Below are 16,571 nucleotides of genomic sequence, written 5' to 3'. Positions count from 1 at the left end.
CTCCTTTGCTACACAACTACCTGTGCATCTGCCTTTGCCGGCCTTGTCCCGAAGATGGTGCTTCCGACTCTAACCTCTCCGCTGCCCATGGAAATGGCGCCTTCGAAATCCTCGCTCATGCCCATGCTCAACTCCAGCGCGTCGTCACCCTGGAGTTGCAACTCCTTTTCAACCAGGTCTTTTTGCTCAGCCAGCACGCTAAAGTCTTCGTTTTGCGTCTCGAGTGTCGTCGCGCGCGACCGCGCAATTGCGCCAATGGTCATGAGTCCCAACAACCGCAGTGCCGGCAGCTCGCGCACCGCGCGGCACAGCGCTACTGTCTCGGCGCCCGGCGCGCACCCAGACTTATTCTCCTCTCCCGACGTATTGATTTGCACGTGGATGTTCAGCGGTGCATTGACGGCAGATTCGGTGGACGCGATGGCTTCGGCACGGTGCTTGGAGAGTAGCTGTGCTTTCTTGAGCGTGTCGACGCTGGATACGACCCATAGGTTGGGGATCTTTGCGAGGCCTTTGCAGTGGCCTGGGGTGAAATGTTAGTGGCAAGTACAGGAAAACAAGACAAGAAGAAGCCGATACGTACCCGATTGCAAGCCGCCAATAAAGTGCCACTTGATGCTGATCGGCAGCATCTCGGCCTTTTGCGTGAGCTCTTGGGCGTAGTTCTCGCCAAAGTGCTCATGGCCGGTGGGATCTTCGTGCAAGGCAAGGATATCATTGGCCGGCTTGAGCTTGGAAACGGCAACGAGCCGGATCTAATTAGAGTGCGGCATATCATCTCGTGATTAGCTATGCATGTCCTTGGGAGGCTTTCTTGGTTATTGATAAATGACGTACTGGGCGGTTTTTGGCGACAGCGGTAATGGCCTGCTGAACCGATTGCAGTTGAGCATTAAGCTCAGCAGCGCGTTGAGCCTGGATCTTCATTTTAAATGCGCCAGAGAGATTAAATTAGAGAATTAAATGTAGTCTACAGCCTTTCTTTGAACGTCAAGTCAAGAAACCATGGACACCTGAGCTTGGAGTTGGAGAGGTTCAAAGGCGGTCAGGTCCGCTTTTGCAGCATCCTAGGGCGGTGAGTAAGCTAGCCGCTTATTCTGCGCAGCAGAAATGCCCCGCGTGGAGCCCGTCTTCCATGAGCTTCTACAGGTACACTTACAAAAGGTAGCTGCCTCTTTTGGGCGTGTGACCTCCAAACTGCGAATCTCACCACAGCCAGCACCAAAGTCGCCCTCGCTTTGACTTTTAACTTTTCCATTTCATATCCTTCAGTGTCTCCGACTACTGATTCTCCATCTTGAATATCTAAGCATTCGTCATGTCTGCCACCACGCTCGCCGCAGCTGGCGCCCAAGCCCTCGAAAACAAGGACTGGACGACTGCCATTGCCAAATACACCTCCGCGATCGACCAGACCGCCTCGCCGCTCTGGCTCATCAACCGGTCGAAAGCCTTTATCGGCAACAAGGACTACGCCGCAGCTCTTGCTGACACTGAAGCTGCATACCATGCTGCCGTCTCGCGCGCCAACCGGGCGCTCATGGCCGAGGCACAGTACCGCCGCGCCGTGGCGCTGCTGCGGTTGAAACTCTTCGCCGACGCCGACTGCGCTGCGCTCTGGGCGTTGCAGCTGTACGGCTCAGGTCCGGCGTCGACACCGGACAACGAGACGACCCAGGTTGATGAAAACGGGAATTACACGGTCCGTAAAGATGCTGCGGCGGCAAAAATCAAGGAGGTCATGGGGAACCTAGACAAGAAGGCCATGATGGAAGTGAACCAGACCCGCAACCGCATAGTCTCTATCCAGGCGTTCAGACAACAGTGTCTCGGCGCTCTTGAAGCTCTCCCCGAGGATGATGCAGGTCGAAAGCCCACCATCACTAAAATACCCGCTAAGCCTGGCGCGGCAGATGGACAGAAGACCATCACGAGCTCAGTCGCGGCATCTTCAGTGGCTGTGAAGAAGGTGGCAAGCCAGGTAGCGGCCAAGGATCTTCGGACAGACTTTTACCAGTCGACGAGCCAGGCGACATTGTCGGTATTTGTCAAGGGCGTGGATAAGGCCCAGTTCACGGCCAGGTTTATTCCCAACGAGGTATGGAAAACTCCAAATTCCAACAAACAGAAAATGCCCTCTAATTATTGTCACTTACCCAGGACACCACTACCGCTTCTACCATGCTACTCTGCGGTCTTCCCGTTGACAGCAACGACAATGCGACAGTTAGAATCGCCCTTGGCGGGCCTATCATCATCGCTGAATCGAGCGCTCGCGTGTCACCAGTCAAAATTGAACTAAGCTTGAAGAAAGCTTCGTCTACGAAATGGACTTCTGGCTTGACCAAGGCCCCCGAATCTGTCACCACTACCGAGGCCGAATCTGCTGCGACTACCGCCAATACTCAAACTGCTTCAACCACTGCTGCTGCCTCTTCTGCTGCCTCTTCTGCTGCCGTCCCGGCTGAAACTAAGCCTAGCTACCCGACGTCATCCAAAAAGGGCCCCGTAAACTGGGACAAACTAGCGCAAGATGAGGGCGATGATGACGGTAGGGATATTAACCAGTTCTTCAAGAAGCTGTATTCCGACTCCTCGGAAGACCAGCGTCGCGCCATGATGAAGAGTTTCGTTGAGAGTAACGGTACGGCCTTGAGCACTAACTGGACAGAAGTCAAGGACCACACAGTGGAGACTAAAGCACCCGATGGCGTGGATGTGAAGCCGTGGAAGCCGTAGAATACACGAACATGAACTATGTGTAGAAAATAAGAGACAAGATACCCCTTCTCCTTCCTCCGCCTAGCTACTATTTGAATGACATTGGATGAGTAATTTGGTGTACAACATGCCCCATTTAAGATGTTCGTAACACTGTGCGCCCTCAACTTTCTTCATCCTGTAAATACTCCAACGCAGTACGCTCGCCTTTGACCGCTACCTCGTTCACCAGAACAGGCAGTCCCATCTTGTCAGCATAGGCCTGCAGCACATCCCTCGGGACGCTGTGCATCTTGCTCCGGAAGTCTTCGTCCGCGATGTACGTCCCTCTTAGCCAACGCCCACCCGACGTCGTATCAAACGCCCGGCGCGCATGCAGCACGCGCCTGTTATCAAACAGCGCGCAGTCGCCCGGCCCCATCTTGGTCTCGTACACATGGTCTTCGTGTTCAATCAGTCCGCGCAGCGTTTGCAGCCCGCGCAGCCACTCTCTGTAGCGCCGCTCGGCCTCGGCTGCCGAGATGCCCTCGGCGCGCATATCCGCGGGCGGATTGGGCGCCTGGAACGGCGGCGACCACCAAACTTCGTCGAGCTCGCGGCGCGGCTCGCTGTCTACGTCTGCTGCTACGGTCTCGCGGAACTGGAGTACCGGCCACGCATTGCGATACGTGAATGGCGCCGCAGTGTAGTGGTAGCGTACGCGGAAATCCGCCAGCAGCTGCACGCGCTCGGCTGCCTGTGCGTCGCCAGTGGCTGCCCGCGCCAGGAGCGTCTCGGCTGCAAAGCGCGAATCGCTGAATAGCGATTCGCCACCGGTGGCCGAGTTGTCCATGCAGTGCAGCAGCTGGATGCGTGGCGGCTGCTGTACGTACAGCATATCCTGGTGCAGTCCGAGGAAGCCGGCGGTGTAAGCGACGTTCTCAGCCTGCGGCTTCGATACAACATCCCAAGTGCGCCCGTAGAAGGTCTCCTGGAGCGAGTTGATCCGCAAGCCGATGCGCGCCACCGACGCCTCGTCGCGCGGCACGTCGGTCAGGAAAACGAGTCCCAGCGCCTCAAGATCCAACAAGGCGCGCCACAGCCCAGCGTCGCTGGAGTTCATAAACTCGTCGTAGCTGATGCGCTGGACAAGGGAACGAGCTGTCGCTGCATCCCATGGCTTCATCCCAACGGTGCGCAGGGGTGCGCGGAAGTCGCTCTGGTCCTCGGCGACGTGTGAGCGCCGCAGGCGCAGTTGGCGCAAGTACGCGGGCGTGTACTCGGAGACATGGTCGGACAGGACGCCGGCAATATCCGACGTCCAGGCGATGCGCAGCGTGAAGTCGGGCAGGATCTCGACGTGGCGCGGGCGGATGTCGGCCGGGATGTCAAAGGTGCCAAACGTCTTTTGGCCGGACGACGGCGTCACACAGTGCTCACAGCGGCACGCGTCGCGCAGCCACACGGCCGACGCGGTGAGCTTGGCAGGGATGTGGGCCGTCGGGCCGGGCCAGGAGCTGGTGAGACTAGGCGAGGGCGAGGGCGCACTGGGAGAGGTGGACAAGTACAAGCGGCGGGTGCCAGCGGCTGACGGACGGCGTACGCGGCTAGCAGCGGCTGTGAGACAGGACAAGACTCGGGGGTGGTTCGGCAAGTGCAGCTGCAGAGCTGAAACAGCAGCCCTGGCAGCAGACCGTGTTCGTGTTCGCGAGAGCATCACGGGACGGGAGTCTTCGTAATCGGATGGGGCCACGCAAAGGCAAAAGGCGCCTGTGTTGCTGATTCAAGGCGGAGGCGGTCGAGGCACACTTCCAGAATGACACGTGTGCCTTATGGCCTTGAAGCTCTAGAGAAATTCTCGTTCGGGCCAAGCTCTGGGCTCCAGAACAAGTTGTTTCCTCGGCTGGCTGGCCGGCTGTTGCTTGCCGCACTGTTGATATTGAGCTCTTTCCTTCCATCAGAAGTGGGGCGGACATCCTTCCCCAAGAATAGCCATAACCAGAATCACATGCAACTCTAACTCGGACCTTCACTTGTCGTGGCGAGAATTTCGCAAACATGGACTACTAACTACATGCACTTCTGTTTACACAATTTGCGTACCCAAATGTCATAATTATCGGTTTCTATTGGCGGACCACCGCTTGATAATAAACTCTCTGACCCGGTACAACTTCAGCACAGCAGTAATGCCACCCTTTTCCTCCGCAGCGGCAAACTCGGATGGTGATGGGATATCAATGTACACCATGACAAATGTCTTGAATGCATGTGCCAGCGTACGGTTCACGCTGTGGAACCATTGCCAATTACGCTTGGGGGTGGCTACACCAAGCTCAGCCCATTCCACACTTGAATACGAGGGAACAAGTACCATGCCGTACTCGGCGTGATCAAACACAGGGCCACGCTGGTACAAGAGCCAGTCCACGCCAAACTTCATGCCCGGCCGAGGAACAAATCCCAGAGAACGGAAGTGGTGGTACACAGCATAATTTACTAGGAAGTCATCATCAGCACGCAGGGGCGTGGGCATGCGCGATGATGTATGCGAGTGTTCACGGAATAGTCGGAACAACTCTGTGTTCGAATAGGCCTTCTTAGACTCAGGGTTGGTGACCTTCAATCGGCCCAAGCCATAGGCTAGGAAAAAGGCTTCCTCAAAGGTAAGTTGAAGATGTTCCACAGTCACAAGTGTTTCATCCCCAATATGGACAGCATGGCCCTGCTTCAATGTTTCGGCCTTGACAGGAACAATGCTACTCTGGGAATCTTCGCTAGCAGTTTGTGGACTCGGCGGTGCATCCTCAAAGTAAACAGCAGATTCAACCTCGGGAGAGAAGCGCACCGTCTTTGGAAGATTATTAATCTCCAGTTCAGGCTTAGCAGGTAGAGGCGGCGAGGGCATTTCCTCTGCTGCTAAGCGAGCCTTTTGCGCCTCGATAGCACTTTCCCGAGCGTCGAGGTCCGCCTGGGAATTTGGCAAAGACAACAAAGCTAACGGGCTACATGGAGCTGGGCTTAGGATCGGAGCCTGCAAATTGTCCATACCATCCACAACTCGCCGCGATGGTGCCACTTGAGCTTTATCTATTTCTTCAACAGCTAAGTGCGATAGTGACAGCCCAAAAGACTTGAGATTTTCATGCTGGCTCGCAATGATACGTTGTTCTAAATCTTTGCGTTTTGCCATCATATCGGCTAGCGAGTTGGAAAGAGCCAAGAGAGACTGCGGGCTATGTGGGACCAGTGACTCGTCAAAGTCTTGAAGAGCTTCGCGCAGCCGGGTAGCGTTGATGGCAGCCTGTTCGGCACGGGCTCTCTCCCATTTGGCTTCCTTGCGCTGCTCGCGACGAAGAACAGTGAATGACTCACTCACATGTTCATCCTTGAGGCCCTTTTTAACCTCCTGGCTCTTGATCCAATTGGGCTCGGAACGACTAAGGTTTCCCTTGCCATAGAAGCCTTGCTGCCATAGAGCAAACATGTCCTTCTCATCAACGATGTTGACAGACATACTCTGGGGTGAGAAAAGACCCTTGTAGATCTCAAATGCTTCCTCTGGTGGAAAGAGCGCCTGACTGACCCATGTGTATACAAGTTGTACAATGGAGAGCGGGTTACTGGGTTGAAATGTGGGCAGAGGAAAAACTTTGACAGGTGCAGGGCGAGCATAGATGTCGTGGATGGTGCGACGAGGGGTTTGAGGTGTAGTCACCGACTTTTCAGCAATTGCTGGCTTTTCAGCTGCAAGCTGGGGAGTCGGCTCCAGCACGGAAGCCATCGTGAGTTGCTGGTGACTTTAAAATCTTTGTTAGCGGCAAGTCCTCCTGTCAAACGGGCCAGATGATGAACAAGTAGATTTTGATGTTTGCATTCAGATACCGTTGTAGTCTATAAGAGTTTCCGGCACCGAAGAAGTCCTTACGGAAGTCTTCTACAGCTCGTTGGAAAAGTAGTCATCATCACAAACATGGTAGCGGCAGATGGCGGGCGACGAATGCTCGGTTGAAAATACTCAAGCTTTATTCATCAAGAGTTTTGTTTCCGGACTTGTCGCTCGCTCCATCTCAGCAGTACCAAAGGAGGGTGTAAGGGGCGATGGGATAAGTGAAGGGCGATGGGAGACTGGTAGCTTACAGTTTGGAAAGAAGACTATCGAAAGGTCTTCATCCCGTGTTAGGGATTGCAGTGCGACCGTCCATCCGGCAGGCCAGTATCTTTCAACCAGGCAAGCTCGAGATGGGCTTGTAGTAAATGTAAAGGACACTTTTGGTGATGGAGGGAAGAACACAATGGATGCACAGGGGGATTTTTTTCTGGTCTGCTTTTTAAGGCACAAAAAAAACTCGGAACACCCTACAATCAGTAAAACCCACCTCAACCCTATTTTGGTGGGCCCCATGAAGTGCACAAAAACTACAAAACATGATTGGTGGAGGGTCAAAAGAGAATGGAGTGCTATTAGTAAGGCGGAAATACAATGGAGTATACATTCTTGTGCTCATTCATTGGGGATCATATGAATCGACAGGCGCAAATTTATGCACTAATACAGACTCAGTTATGCATACTTTGTGCAAGATAAGTTCCGGCACGTCGCACTAGTCTTGTGCAACGAACAATCGATTACTAGTAAACCCATCTTGGGACTCCAGCTGTAGCTTCCTCGTTTGGGCCTTGTTTTGACAAACACCTACCCTCAGTTTGAAAGTGGAAAGTTTAATTGTTGTGCTTTCCTCAACAAACTCGAGTTGAATATATACATAGGACTGGCTGTATGATTCTGTCCCGCTGTAATATGGCTTCCTATATCTACACAATCCTCCAGCGATATTCCCCATCTCACATTTCTTAGCGTTGGTAGCGATCTGCTAACATCATGAGCATTTATATGTGTATAGTTATTATTATTATTATTTGGCTGGGATTGACAGTTGTTCACGTGTTCCCGATCTCTACTCTTCTATGGGAGTAAATCTGGAACACTAGCAACGTGCCTCTGCAATTGGACCTGTCATGTTCGAGTTGCAAGTACAGAAATTGTGGTTTTCTGAGCCCTTGGTCTCGTTCGATTACTCCAGTTCGCTACTGACTCGGCACGATCAAGAGATTTTTTTCTGTTACCAATCTCCAACGCGTTCTTCGCTCTCGGTCTTCAACATTACAATCTTATGAACACAAGAAATGGACTCCTTCGAAACTCATTCCCGCGTGACTACTAATGGCCCCGGTGTTGGTGCAATTTCTGCTAATATTGAGACTGATTTTGATATCGATGTGGATGACAATCCAAACGTTGTTAATGCTACCATGGCCTTCACACCCGTCGATTTGACAAGCAACCTCTCTCACCCAGCCATCTAAGCTCATGTCACGACTAGTAGCATCTGGGCCAGCTTACCTTTTGCTCAAACGCCCCAAACTGAGTATTTTGTGAGAATCACAATTCAGCGACATATAGATTAGGTTGGTGCCATCTCTTCCCTTACTGTTGTTTATCCTGTTGCCATAATTCACCTTGTTGATTCATTTTGGCCATGATTTGGCTCTTAGAGTTCGTGGGAGGTGAGGTCTATTGTCTCCTCTGCAATGATCATGTGATATGGAAACCGAGGGTTTAAGTCTTGGTTAACTAACCAGGGTCCTTTTGAGACTGGTCTTGTGTTTCAGTGTGAGTTTTCGGGTAACAAGAGCCAGAGACGAAGAGAAAAAAGCGAGGAAGATTACCAGTTACGTACAAGATTGACTAGGATGCATGGGCCGAGGCAACAGGGATGTATGTATGTACATGTGCCGGAAGAGAGGCATACAAAGATATTTGGCCACACCAGAGGTGTGCTCTACAGGTGGCTAGAACCACATAAGTGCGTGTATTGAGAGAAAGTAGTAGCTATTTCTGCTCGAACAGAAAGCATCATTGCGACCAAGTCTCAGGCCATGATGAGGAGCATTAAGCAAGGGTTAGCCAAGATTTTTGACTCCGGGAACAAAGCTCAAGCTCAATTGGGTCACGGACGTAAGCGGAGTTGGGGGGAGTTCCAAGGGAGTCTGTCAAGAGAGCAGCAAACAGAGAGAATGGAATGTGCAAATATGTGTAAATACGGGCTACAGTTGGGGGCCGCTGCTGGTAGCGGAAGTCTGCGGCAATATAATGCATGTGTACTCATACATTTTGGAGGATATGACAAAGATGGACCAGTTGAAGATCAGCTATAATTTTGGCATTACAGTTTGGAACTAGTTTATGGTTGTTTCTACGCATGACTCAAGACAAAAAACCAGAAATCCCGAGTTCCCCGAAGAAAAAGAACAGATAGGTCGAGCTTGGGGTTTGAGCTTCATTGTCGGCATAGCTTGGCATGGCCGGGTTGGGCTGTGGGTGGCATTGGGCGACAGGCTGCTTTTTTGGTACAGCGAGTTGGCGGACTTGGGTTGTCTTGGCCTTGTGTGGCGGGAGATGTGAAGAAGCCGACGATGTGTTTGTTTGATGCATGATGATGTATATCTGATGATGGAGGGGATGGTGGGTACAGTACATGTAGTCATGTACACATGTGCACATGTACACACACATATATGGTACTTGGGCGTGTACGAGGCGTGGACTAGTCTAGTACAACTTTGGTCATGGGTTGATGCGAGAGGAGGAACGTGAGGTACATTGTACATTGCCGTTGCCGTTGCCGCTGACCTGCCAACTGGTTGCACACACCGTCGCTTAGGACTTCTTATTGGCTGGGTCGGGAAAGCGGCGAGGGAGAGAGCAACAGGTGTACGATTGCATCGGTTAGAGAGTGTCAGTTTGTGTGAGAGAATGCACATATGCGTCTGGAATTAGGCCGGTACAACATGGCCAAAACAAGTCTGGGGGCAGTCTTTTGGTGCGCAACAAAAACATGCGTGCAGTAGGACGGTGCAGAAAGTCAGTCCATTGTTGTTGGCCTTTACAGAGTATCACGATATCCTGTCCTTTGAGCCCGGATGTCGGCCGTGGTTGATTTGTAAGAATAATTATGGGGACGTGTTTTTACAGTTGCAGTGGTCGCATTTATGCATCTAGCGAAGAGTCGTTTTTTTTTTTCTTCACCAGAGTTTTATCGAGTTTATCAAAGCAGACGCGCTTCCCAGCCGCCTCCTTCCATGTTTTTTTTGGTCTCGTTTCTGAGTTCTGCCGTGATGATTCATTCGCTTGCTGCTAACGCGGAGTTTGTTTTGGACGACAGGTGAGGTAGGTTTAACTCACTACAAGCAAATGTTGCATGTTGCGCTTGCTTACTTTTAGCGGACTGGCTGAAGCTCCGCTCGTCATACCTAAGTCCTTTGTCTCGAAACTGAAGAAATGCGACTGTGGCGGGCACGAGTCAGTACTGCATGTAGAAAAAGAAATCGGAGTTAAGAGACCCATGACTCGGGATGTGGGTGGTGTCTGGGTGGGCCCGATGGTGTACGGGCTAGAATGCGAGGACCGCCCAAGAGCACAGAAACAAAGGACAACGAGACAGTTAATTAACTACGACAACGACAAGAACTGGTGCTGCAAGCTGCTGGCAGGCGAAGAGAACGCGTTGCATCACTAACTCGGCAGAGGGTCAGCGATGAAAATCGCAATCCAAGGGCGGCATGCCTACATGTCCTTGCAGAAACGTCCTTATGCATCTATCCAGGACAGCAGCAGGGCACAAGCGCCATTTCAGCGGGGCCCGACGGCGTTAGTAAGCTTCGATAAAATAGCAGCGAGTTTATCTTTGGCGACGTCACTCTGGCTTCCAGGGCTCCAGGGCTCCTTCCTGATTTCTACAGAAATCCCAAACCCCACTTGCAATTTTGCGCGAGCTTCAGGTTTTTTTTTTCTTTTTTTTCTCTTTAATGCAGCTATTTTACCGAGACTGTCGCTTCACCACCTCTTCTGCTTTTCTTACTTCTCCTCATTCTGCGTCACTTTGCCTTCATTTTCTTTCACATTGAAGAATATTCCCGTTCTTTGCGCTGTCTTTATCGTCGATTCGAGTCAGCTAGTTTTACGTCTAGCTTCTTGCTGCTACGCCCTTCATATCGTCTTTCTAAACCTCTTTCACCGCCGACGGCCAGCCTCGATCTCAACACCATCTCTATCCAGCTCAAAGCGCGTTGCGATAGTAGTCCAATCCAGCCCGAGACCCAGCTGCTTTTCACGCCCAGCCAATTCGTCACATCCCACGTCCTCTACACCATCAATTAGGACTTAACAGCTGTGCCTGGTCTTTTCTATTTATTCCCAGCTGCTCCAGCACCAAGACAGAAAAAGACAAGCCGAGAGAGGCCGTACATCAACCAGCCTGGATCTTGGCCTGCTATTGTCGCCGCACGCATAACCTCTGTTTTCTCGGTCGGACCAGAATAGAGAAGACGAGAATTTATAGGTCCAAGCTTCCTTAAATACCGAAGCATCCTCGAGGTCCGCACAGCTACATTCTGCATTCTGGAATAACAAGCCATGGGCTGCTGTTGATATTTAAGCTGCAGTCCTGTTCCTCCTCGTCTTCTCCATCTCCCCACCAACCCTCTCCTTCTTTCCACGCTCAGCCCAATTGTCCATCTGCCGACCGACATGGCCTTCTCCGACTTGCACATTCTGGCTTCCGTGTGCCTTGGCTGGAGCGTGGGCATTTTCATCGTGCAGTTCATTGGCATTTCCCGTCTGTAAGTACCTGATCCGGGCTTCTTGGAGGCTCTCCAAAGCTCTCTGGTTTCTATTCCATCTTTTCTGTCACCTCCATTTTTTCCAGCGGAGTCGCCGATTTTTTTCCATTTTTTCTTTCCCGAACATTGCCTTTAGTTTTTTTTTGGGCTCGCCGGCGGCTGTCCGCGCTTCTGTTGGCCTCCGACTTTGTCTTTTCTTTTTATTTTGACGTGGACAGCTGGCGCTTCGTGCCCGCCATGCATCCCCATGCCAGCCAAGCTTTCATGTTCTGTTTACCGCCCTACCGCCCTATTTATAGGTGGAGTTTACGGCGCGTACGGCTAGGGTTATAGTTTATCGGGGCTCCCCGATAACCATTAGGCAGCACTCTTTGACCTCTCTTCACCTCTATTCGTGACCACTTGTGCTGTCTTCTTCTCTTCTGTTAACACCGAATCTCTGTTAGCTTCAAAAACTTCTCCAAAGTTCCTCGCCCGCCAATTTCGCCCTCGCTCCCTGTCGCCCAAATCCCCCATGTCACCATCATCCGTCCTGTGAAGGGACTCGAGGCCGGTCTCTACGACTGCATCAGCTCTACATTCAAGCAGGACTATCCTGTCGAAAAGCTGTCCATCCGCCTTTGTATCTCTGAAAAGTCCGATCCTGCCTACCCGATTCTCCAGCGCATCATCAACGACTTCCCCGAATTCGACGCCCAGGTTCTTGTCGAGGAAGAGGATCCCATCCTTCATGGAGTCAACGGCCATGTGAACAACTTGGGACCCAACCCCAAGATCCGCAACATCAGCCGTGCCTACCGCGAAGCTCCCGGCGACCTTATCTGGATTGTCGACTGCAACGTGTGGATTGACCATGGAGTTGCCGGGCGCATGGTAGACAAACTCATGGGCTTCCGTGCTGGTGGCCAGCGCGGTCCCATGTACAAGTTCGTTCACCAGCTTCCGCTACTGGTTGACATTGATCGCCCGCACTCAACTGGAACAGAGCCGTTGCTTTCTGTCACGTCCTCTTTCTCTCCTACTATCTCCACGGCGCCCTCTTCTGCTTCCAGATGCAAGATCCAGGGTCTTAGCGATGCTTTTTCCCGTGGCGGCGGCCTCCTCGATGAAATGTTCATGGCTACGTCCCACGCAAAGTTCTACAGCGCCATCAACACAGTTTCTGTTGCGCCCTGCATCGTCGGAAAGAGCAACATGTTCCGCAAGTCCCATCTTGACATGCTGACCGACCCCAACCAAAACCCCATGCTTCACAAACAGGACAAGGTCCATCCCAAGGGAATCGATTATTTTTCCATGTATATCTGTGAAGACCACCTCATTGGCGATCTTCTATGGCGCTCGAAAATACCCGGTTTCCGCAACCACGGCATGTGCCTAGGAGACTTTGCTATTCAACCCACGTCCGAGATGCCCGTTAGCTCCTTCTTAGCTCGCCGTTCTCGCTGGCTGAGAGCTCGAAAATGGACTGTCCCAGCGGCGACGATTGTTGAGCCAGGAGTAGAATCCTTTGTTTGCTGCGGTGCCTTTTCTTACGCGGCGACCACGCTTCCATGGTTCTCCAAACACCTCGGAATTCCACCCACTGGCACCGCTCAGCTTCTAATCTGGCTTCTATTTGTTTTCACGTGGATGATGTTTGATTACATGACCTTTTCAATGCTTCACCGCGGCGACTCCATTGAACCCGATCATGATACACCCGCCTGGGCCCGAGGCTCTCGGAAAAACGACGGTAGCACTCACAGACCCTTTGGTCAGTGGGTGCTGACCTGGCTTGGACGTGAAGTTTTTGCATTGCCCATCTGGACATATGCCGTGCTGTTAGGTACCACTGTCAACTGGCGCGGGCGGTCGTTCCGCGTAAGCATTAACATGCGCGTCGTAGAACTACCGCACAACGGCGGTGCTATTGCTAGCAGTGATGGATCACAGGCCCTCTACGCGTCATCCCATCGAGGCAGCGGTACTAGGACGCCTGAGATAGAAATGGGCCGGTCAGGGAGCAACTCACGCCGACTCGACTAAAAAATATGGCGTTCACGTTCACGTCCATGTATTGTTTTATTTTGTGTTTTTAATTCCTAATTTCTTCCTGGGTCTTGGGTTGTCTTGTGGGTATTTATAGGCCTTATTCTTGTTCTTGGGTTACTGGACATCGATGTTGGTTGTATGTTTGTAGTTGTTTTAGTCACCGACAATCCCTTTCAAAAAATGATTAATGATGATATATACATACCTAGTATACTTTTGGCTTGGGGCCCAGATTCTCCTCAGTTTTATCTGCTTGTGCAACCTTTCGTCAATCTTCACACCGTCTCTCATTCTGATCTTCTGCCTCCTCTTCCGGCTGACGCAAATAGCCTAAGCCTACTAACACCGCGCAACACAAGACTGCGATATACAAATACGGCAACCCCATCAACCACCCCTTGTGCCGCAGGGCCACATCGAAGCACATCGCCAGTACCGGCCCGCCGAAAAAGGACCCTGCCGTCTCTACGATGCCAATTAGCGCCATCAGCTGCGATGTGCGCTCACGTGGCACATAGTGTGTGGCAACCGCGCGCGCCAGTGGGTTGTTGCTTGAACCGAAGGTCCCGACCACCAACCCGACGATAAACATGCGTGCGTTGTGCGCCGACGCCTGCACCAGTGCGCCGACGGACACAAGACCAAGAGCAATGCGAGCTAGCCCGGCGTCAGCGCACCACGCCGGCATGTCCGGGCGGCGAGCGCGCACCATGCGCGTGAGACGTGGTAGGCTCGCGAGGCAGCAGATGTTGAGCAGGCCGAGCGGCGCGAAGAGATAGCTGGTCTGGGCGATGGGCCAGGCAAAGTGGTGGCTGATGTACTGGACCATGATGGTGCTGTAGGCAATGTAAATGGGGGTCTGTAGAAAGAAGACGGCCATGACGAGCAGGATATTGCGGTCGCGCAGGAGGCGCAGCGCTGGCAGGGTGTCACGAAGGCTGGAGGCGAGGGCGGCGCGGGAGCGCGCCAAGATGCCTTTGTGTAGCCCCGGGGCCACGCGTGGGAGTGTCTCGGGGATCAGCAGGATGAGCAGGATGATGGGTGGGCTGAGAATGAAGACCAGGAATATGGGCATCCACGGGCCGTAGAGCATCATGATTCGGCCTGCGAGGGGCGGGCCGCTGATACCACCAAGAGTAGCGGCAATTGAAAGATAGAAGAAGCTCGCTGCTCTATGCTCTTCGGGTTAGCTTATATCAAGAGGTGGAAGACCAGCAGAAGTCACTTACCGGTCCTGGTCTGTAGTTATGTCAGATGCCACGGCGTAAATGGCGGAAAATGCCACTGAAAGCCCGCCGCCAAAGACCTGGAAGAGGGACCCTGTGAGGATAAAGTACAAGTTTTTGTCTCGGGCAAAGTGCAAAAAAGCCATCATGTAGGCAAATCCCACCGTCATGCCGCACCACGACGAGAGTAAGGCAGGTTTTCTGCCGACGCTGTTTCAAGTTCCATGTCAGTTTCATTGTCTCACTGATTTCTTCCCCCATCACTACCAACTCACCGATCAGCCAGAACTCCATACGGCATCGCGGCCACAATCGACACCACGCCCTCCGCCACCTGCTGCCAGCCTACTAAATAACCTAGCCGTGCTTGCACCCTCCCCGTCTTGCACAACTTCTCGTCGAGGAGCCCACGCGACGTGTCGCCACGCTCCTGGTGACATACCGCGTCTTCCATAAGCCGCAGCATCGGGAGCATCACCATGGTCGTCGATAGCGTCATGGCCAGCTTCAGCACGCAGATTGCTAGCAACGTGCCGCGGCGGGACCACAGTAGACCCGGGCTCCGTGATGGTAGGAGGGACGCTGAAGCCGCCGGCGGGACAGCCGGACGGGCGCCGAGGAGTGGCTCGCTCTCGGTGGTCATTTGTGGTGTATGCGGGGAATACAAGTCTCGGGACCGAGGTGCTGTGCGAGAATTGAGAAAAAGAAGGCAGAAAAAAAAACTCGGCGGCAGAACAGTTGCAGGTCTAGCCAGCTCGCTAGAGCCAAAAGGGAAGGTCCCTTATCAATCTTGATGGATGAGGTTACATGAAATAACAAGAGAAAAAGAGAGAGAAAAAAAGGGGTCTTGCCGTGGATCGAACACGGGACCTCTCGCAAGCTATGCCTTAGAGTGAGCCCTAAGCGAGAATCATACCACTAGACCACAAGACCAGATAATGGGGGATTGTTGAAGGACGGAATCTTGTCAGTGGTCAAAAGGGTTAGTTAACCCTAACAGGAATCGGCTCCTCGCCTCCAACCTTCCCTCCTACAACCCTCGGGGGGGGAGGCCGACCTCAAAGGTGCGCCATCCCGAACACATAGAAACTATGCGGCGTGTCGAGCGGAGGACTTTAAATTTCCGTCCGGTAACTAATCCGTCGTCGTTTGATCTTAGTGATTTTGGTAGACGTTAAATATAGTCAAGTCAAGTCAAGTCGGCTCCTCGCCTCTACAATAATAGTAGGTAGACGTAAAAGAATAAAATCAAATCTCTTCGCCTCTAGGTGGACGAAGGTCCTGGGGGAATATTCCATGTGCCGTGGGTCTTAGATCATATATGCCTGGAAGGCAAAGAACTGGCAGACGTGCAAGCAAAACTGGGGTGCCAAGAATCGTCAACAGAACCCCGCGTCAGCCTGGCCTGGGCACGAAGATGGAGGAGGGACTGTTTACGTCTCTACTATGGGGACTAGTGGCAAGAGCAAAAAGGATACCGCCCATTGGGAGCTGGCGTTCCCGCCAAAACCCCCCTTCCATGTCTCTTGCTACGATGGCCTCACTAAAGTCGAACTGGGCTACATCCTGGCGGCTAGAACCGGTGATGGCGACTTGGACAAATACTACGACCGATGGGAACACAATTGTCCACGCGGGTGCCGAGCCTATAATCAGCCAAAAGAACAAGGCTAATGGTGGACGTGCAGGGCACTGCTGAGTCCATGGAGCCAAAGATTTGCGGACAAGCTTTTGAAGAGCAACAACCCACGTCGCCAGTGTATTACGCCGCAATCTCAAGTTCCTTGAGGAAAGACAATAGCCCGAGCGCCCTGCGGCTACCCAGCCACTACCCAATGCCGGCAACGAGACGTGAAAGTGGGATTTTTGAGGAGGAGGGAGAGTAACGGAGAGGAGACAAGGCAGTCGGATCGGAAGGTGATGTCGAAG

The 16,571-nt window shown here is 52.6% G+C and overlaps 6 protein-coding genes across 6 annotated transcripts; 2 read left to right on the top strand and 4 right to left on the bottom strand.

Moving 5' to 3' along the window:
• Positions 1 to 8: 8 nt before the first annotated feature.
• On the bottom strand, positions 9 to 927 carry BROUX77_003085 (uncharacterized protein; the record flags this gene model as incomplete). Its single annotated transcript, XM_073747697.1, has 3 exons — positions 9 to 523; positions 584 to 755; positions 838 to 927. 3 exons carry the CDS (start codon positions 925 to 927, stop codon positions 9 to 11), a joined length of 777 nt encoding a protein of 258 aa, XP_073608167.1.
• A 391-nt stretch (positions 928 to 1,318) lies between these two features.
• On the top strand, positions 1,319 to 2,739 carry BROUX77_003084 (uncharacterized protein; the record flags this gene model as incomplete). Its single annotated transcript, XM_073747696.1, has 2 exons — positions 1,319 to 2,098; positions 2,161 to 2,739. The coding sequence occupies 2 exons, from the start codon at positions 1,319 to 1,321 to the stop codon at positions 2,737 to 2,739; spliced, it is 1,359 nt and encodes a 452-aa protein (XP_073608166.1).
• A 145-nt stretch (positions 2,740 to 2,884) lies between these two features.
• Positions 2,885 to 4,417, bottom strand: BROUX77_003083 (uncharacterized protein; the record flags this gene model as incomplete). Its single annotated transcript, XM_073747695.1, has 1 exon — positions 2,885 to 4,417. One exon carries the CDS (start codon positions 4,415 to 4,417, stop codon positions 2,885 to 2,887), a length of 1,533 nt encoding a protein of 510 aa, XP_073608165.1.
• Positions 4,418 to 4,816: 399 nt separating this feature from the next.
• On the bottom strand, positions 4,817 to 6,484 carry BROUX77_003082 (uncharacterized protein; the record flags this gene model as incomplete). Its single annotated transcript, XM_073747694.1, has 1 exon — positions 4,817 to 6,484. The coding sequence occupies one exon, from the start codon at positions 6,482 to 6,484 to the stop codon at positions 4,817 to 4,819; it is 1,668 nt and encodes a 555-aa protein (XP_073608164.1).
• Positions 6,485 to 11,290: 4,806 nt separating this feature from the next.
• BROUX77_003081 (uncharacterized protein) lies at positions 11,291 to 13,410 on the top strand (the record flags this gene model as incomplete). Its single annotated transcript, XM_073747693.1, has 2 exons — positions 11,291 to 11,382; positions 11,829 to 13,410. The coding sequence occupies 2 exons, from the start codon at positions 11,291 to 11,293 to the stop codon at positions 13,408 to 13,410; spliced, it is 1,674 nt and encodes a 557-aa protein (XP_073608163.1).
• Positions 13,411 to 13,684: 274 nt separating this feature from the next.
• On the bottom strand, positions 13,685 to 15,285 carry BROUX77_003080 (uncharacterized protein; the record flags this gene model as incomplete). Its single annotated transcript, XM_073747692.1, has 3 exons — positions 13,685 to 14,588; positions 14,646 to 14,852; positions 14,918 to 15,285. 3 exons carry the CDS (start codon positions 15,283 to 15,285, stop codon positions 13,685 to 13,687), a joined length of 1,479 nt encoding a protein of 492 aa, XP_073608162.1.
• Between the last annotated feature and the right edge of the window lie 1,286 nt (positions 15,286 to 16,571).

This window comes from Berkeleyomyces rouxiae (assembly GCF_048999995.1).
Source record: "Berkeleyomyces rouxiae strain 22BRR77 chromosome Unknown BrBRR77_ptg000002l, whole genome shotgun sequence".
Lineage (NCBI taxonomy): Eukaryota > Fungi > Ascomycota > Sordariomycetes > Microascales > Ceratocystidaceae > Berkeleyomyces > Berkeleyomyces rouxiae.
Note: the sequence above shows the minus strand (reverse complement) of the source record. Positions and strands in the feature narration are given on the sequence as shown.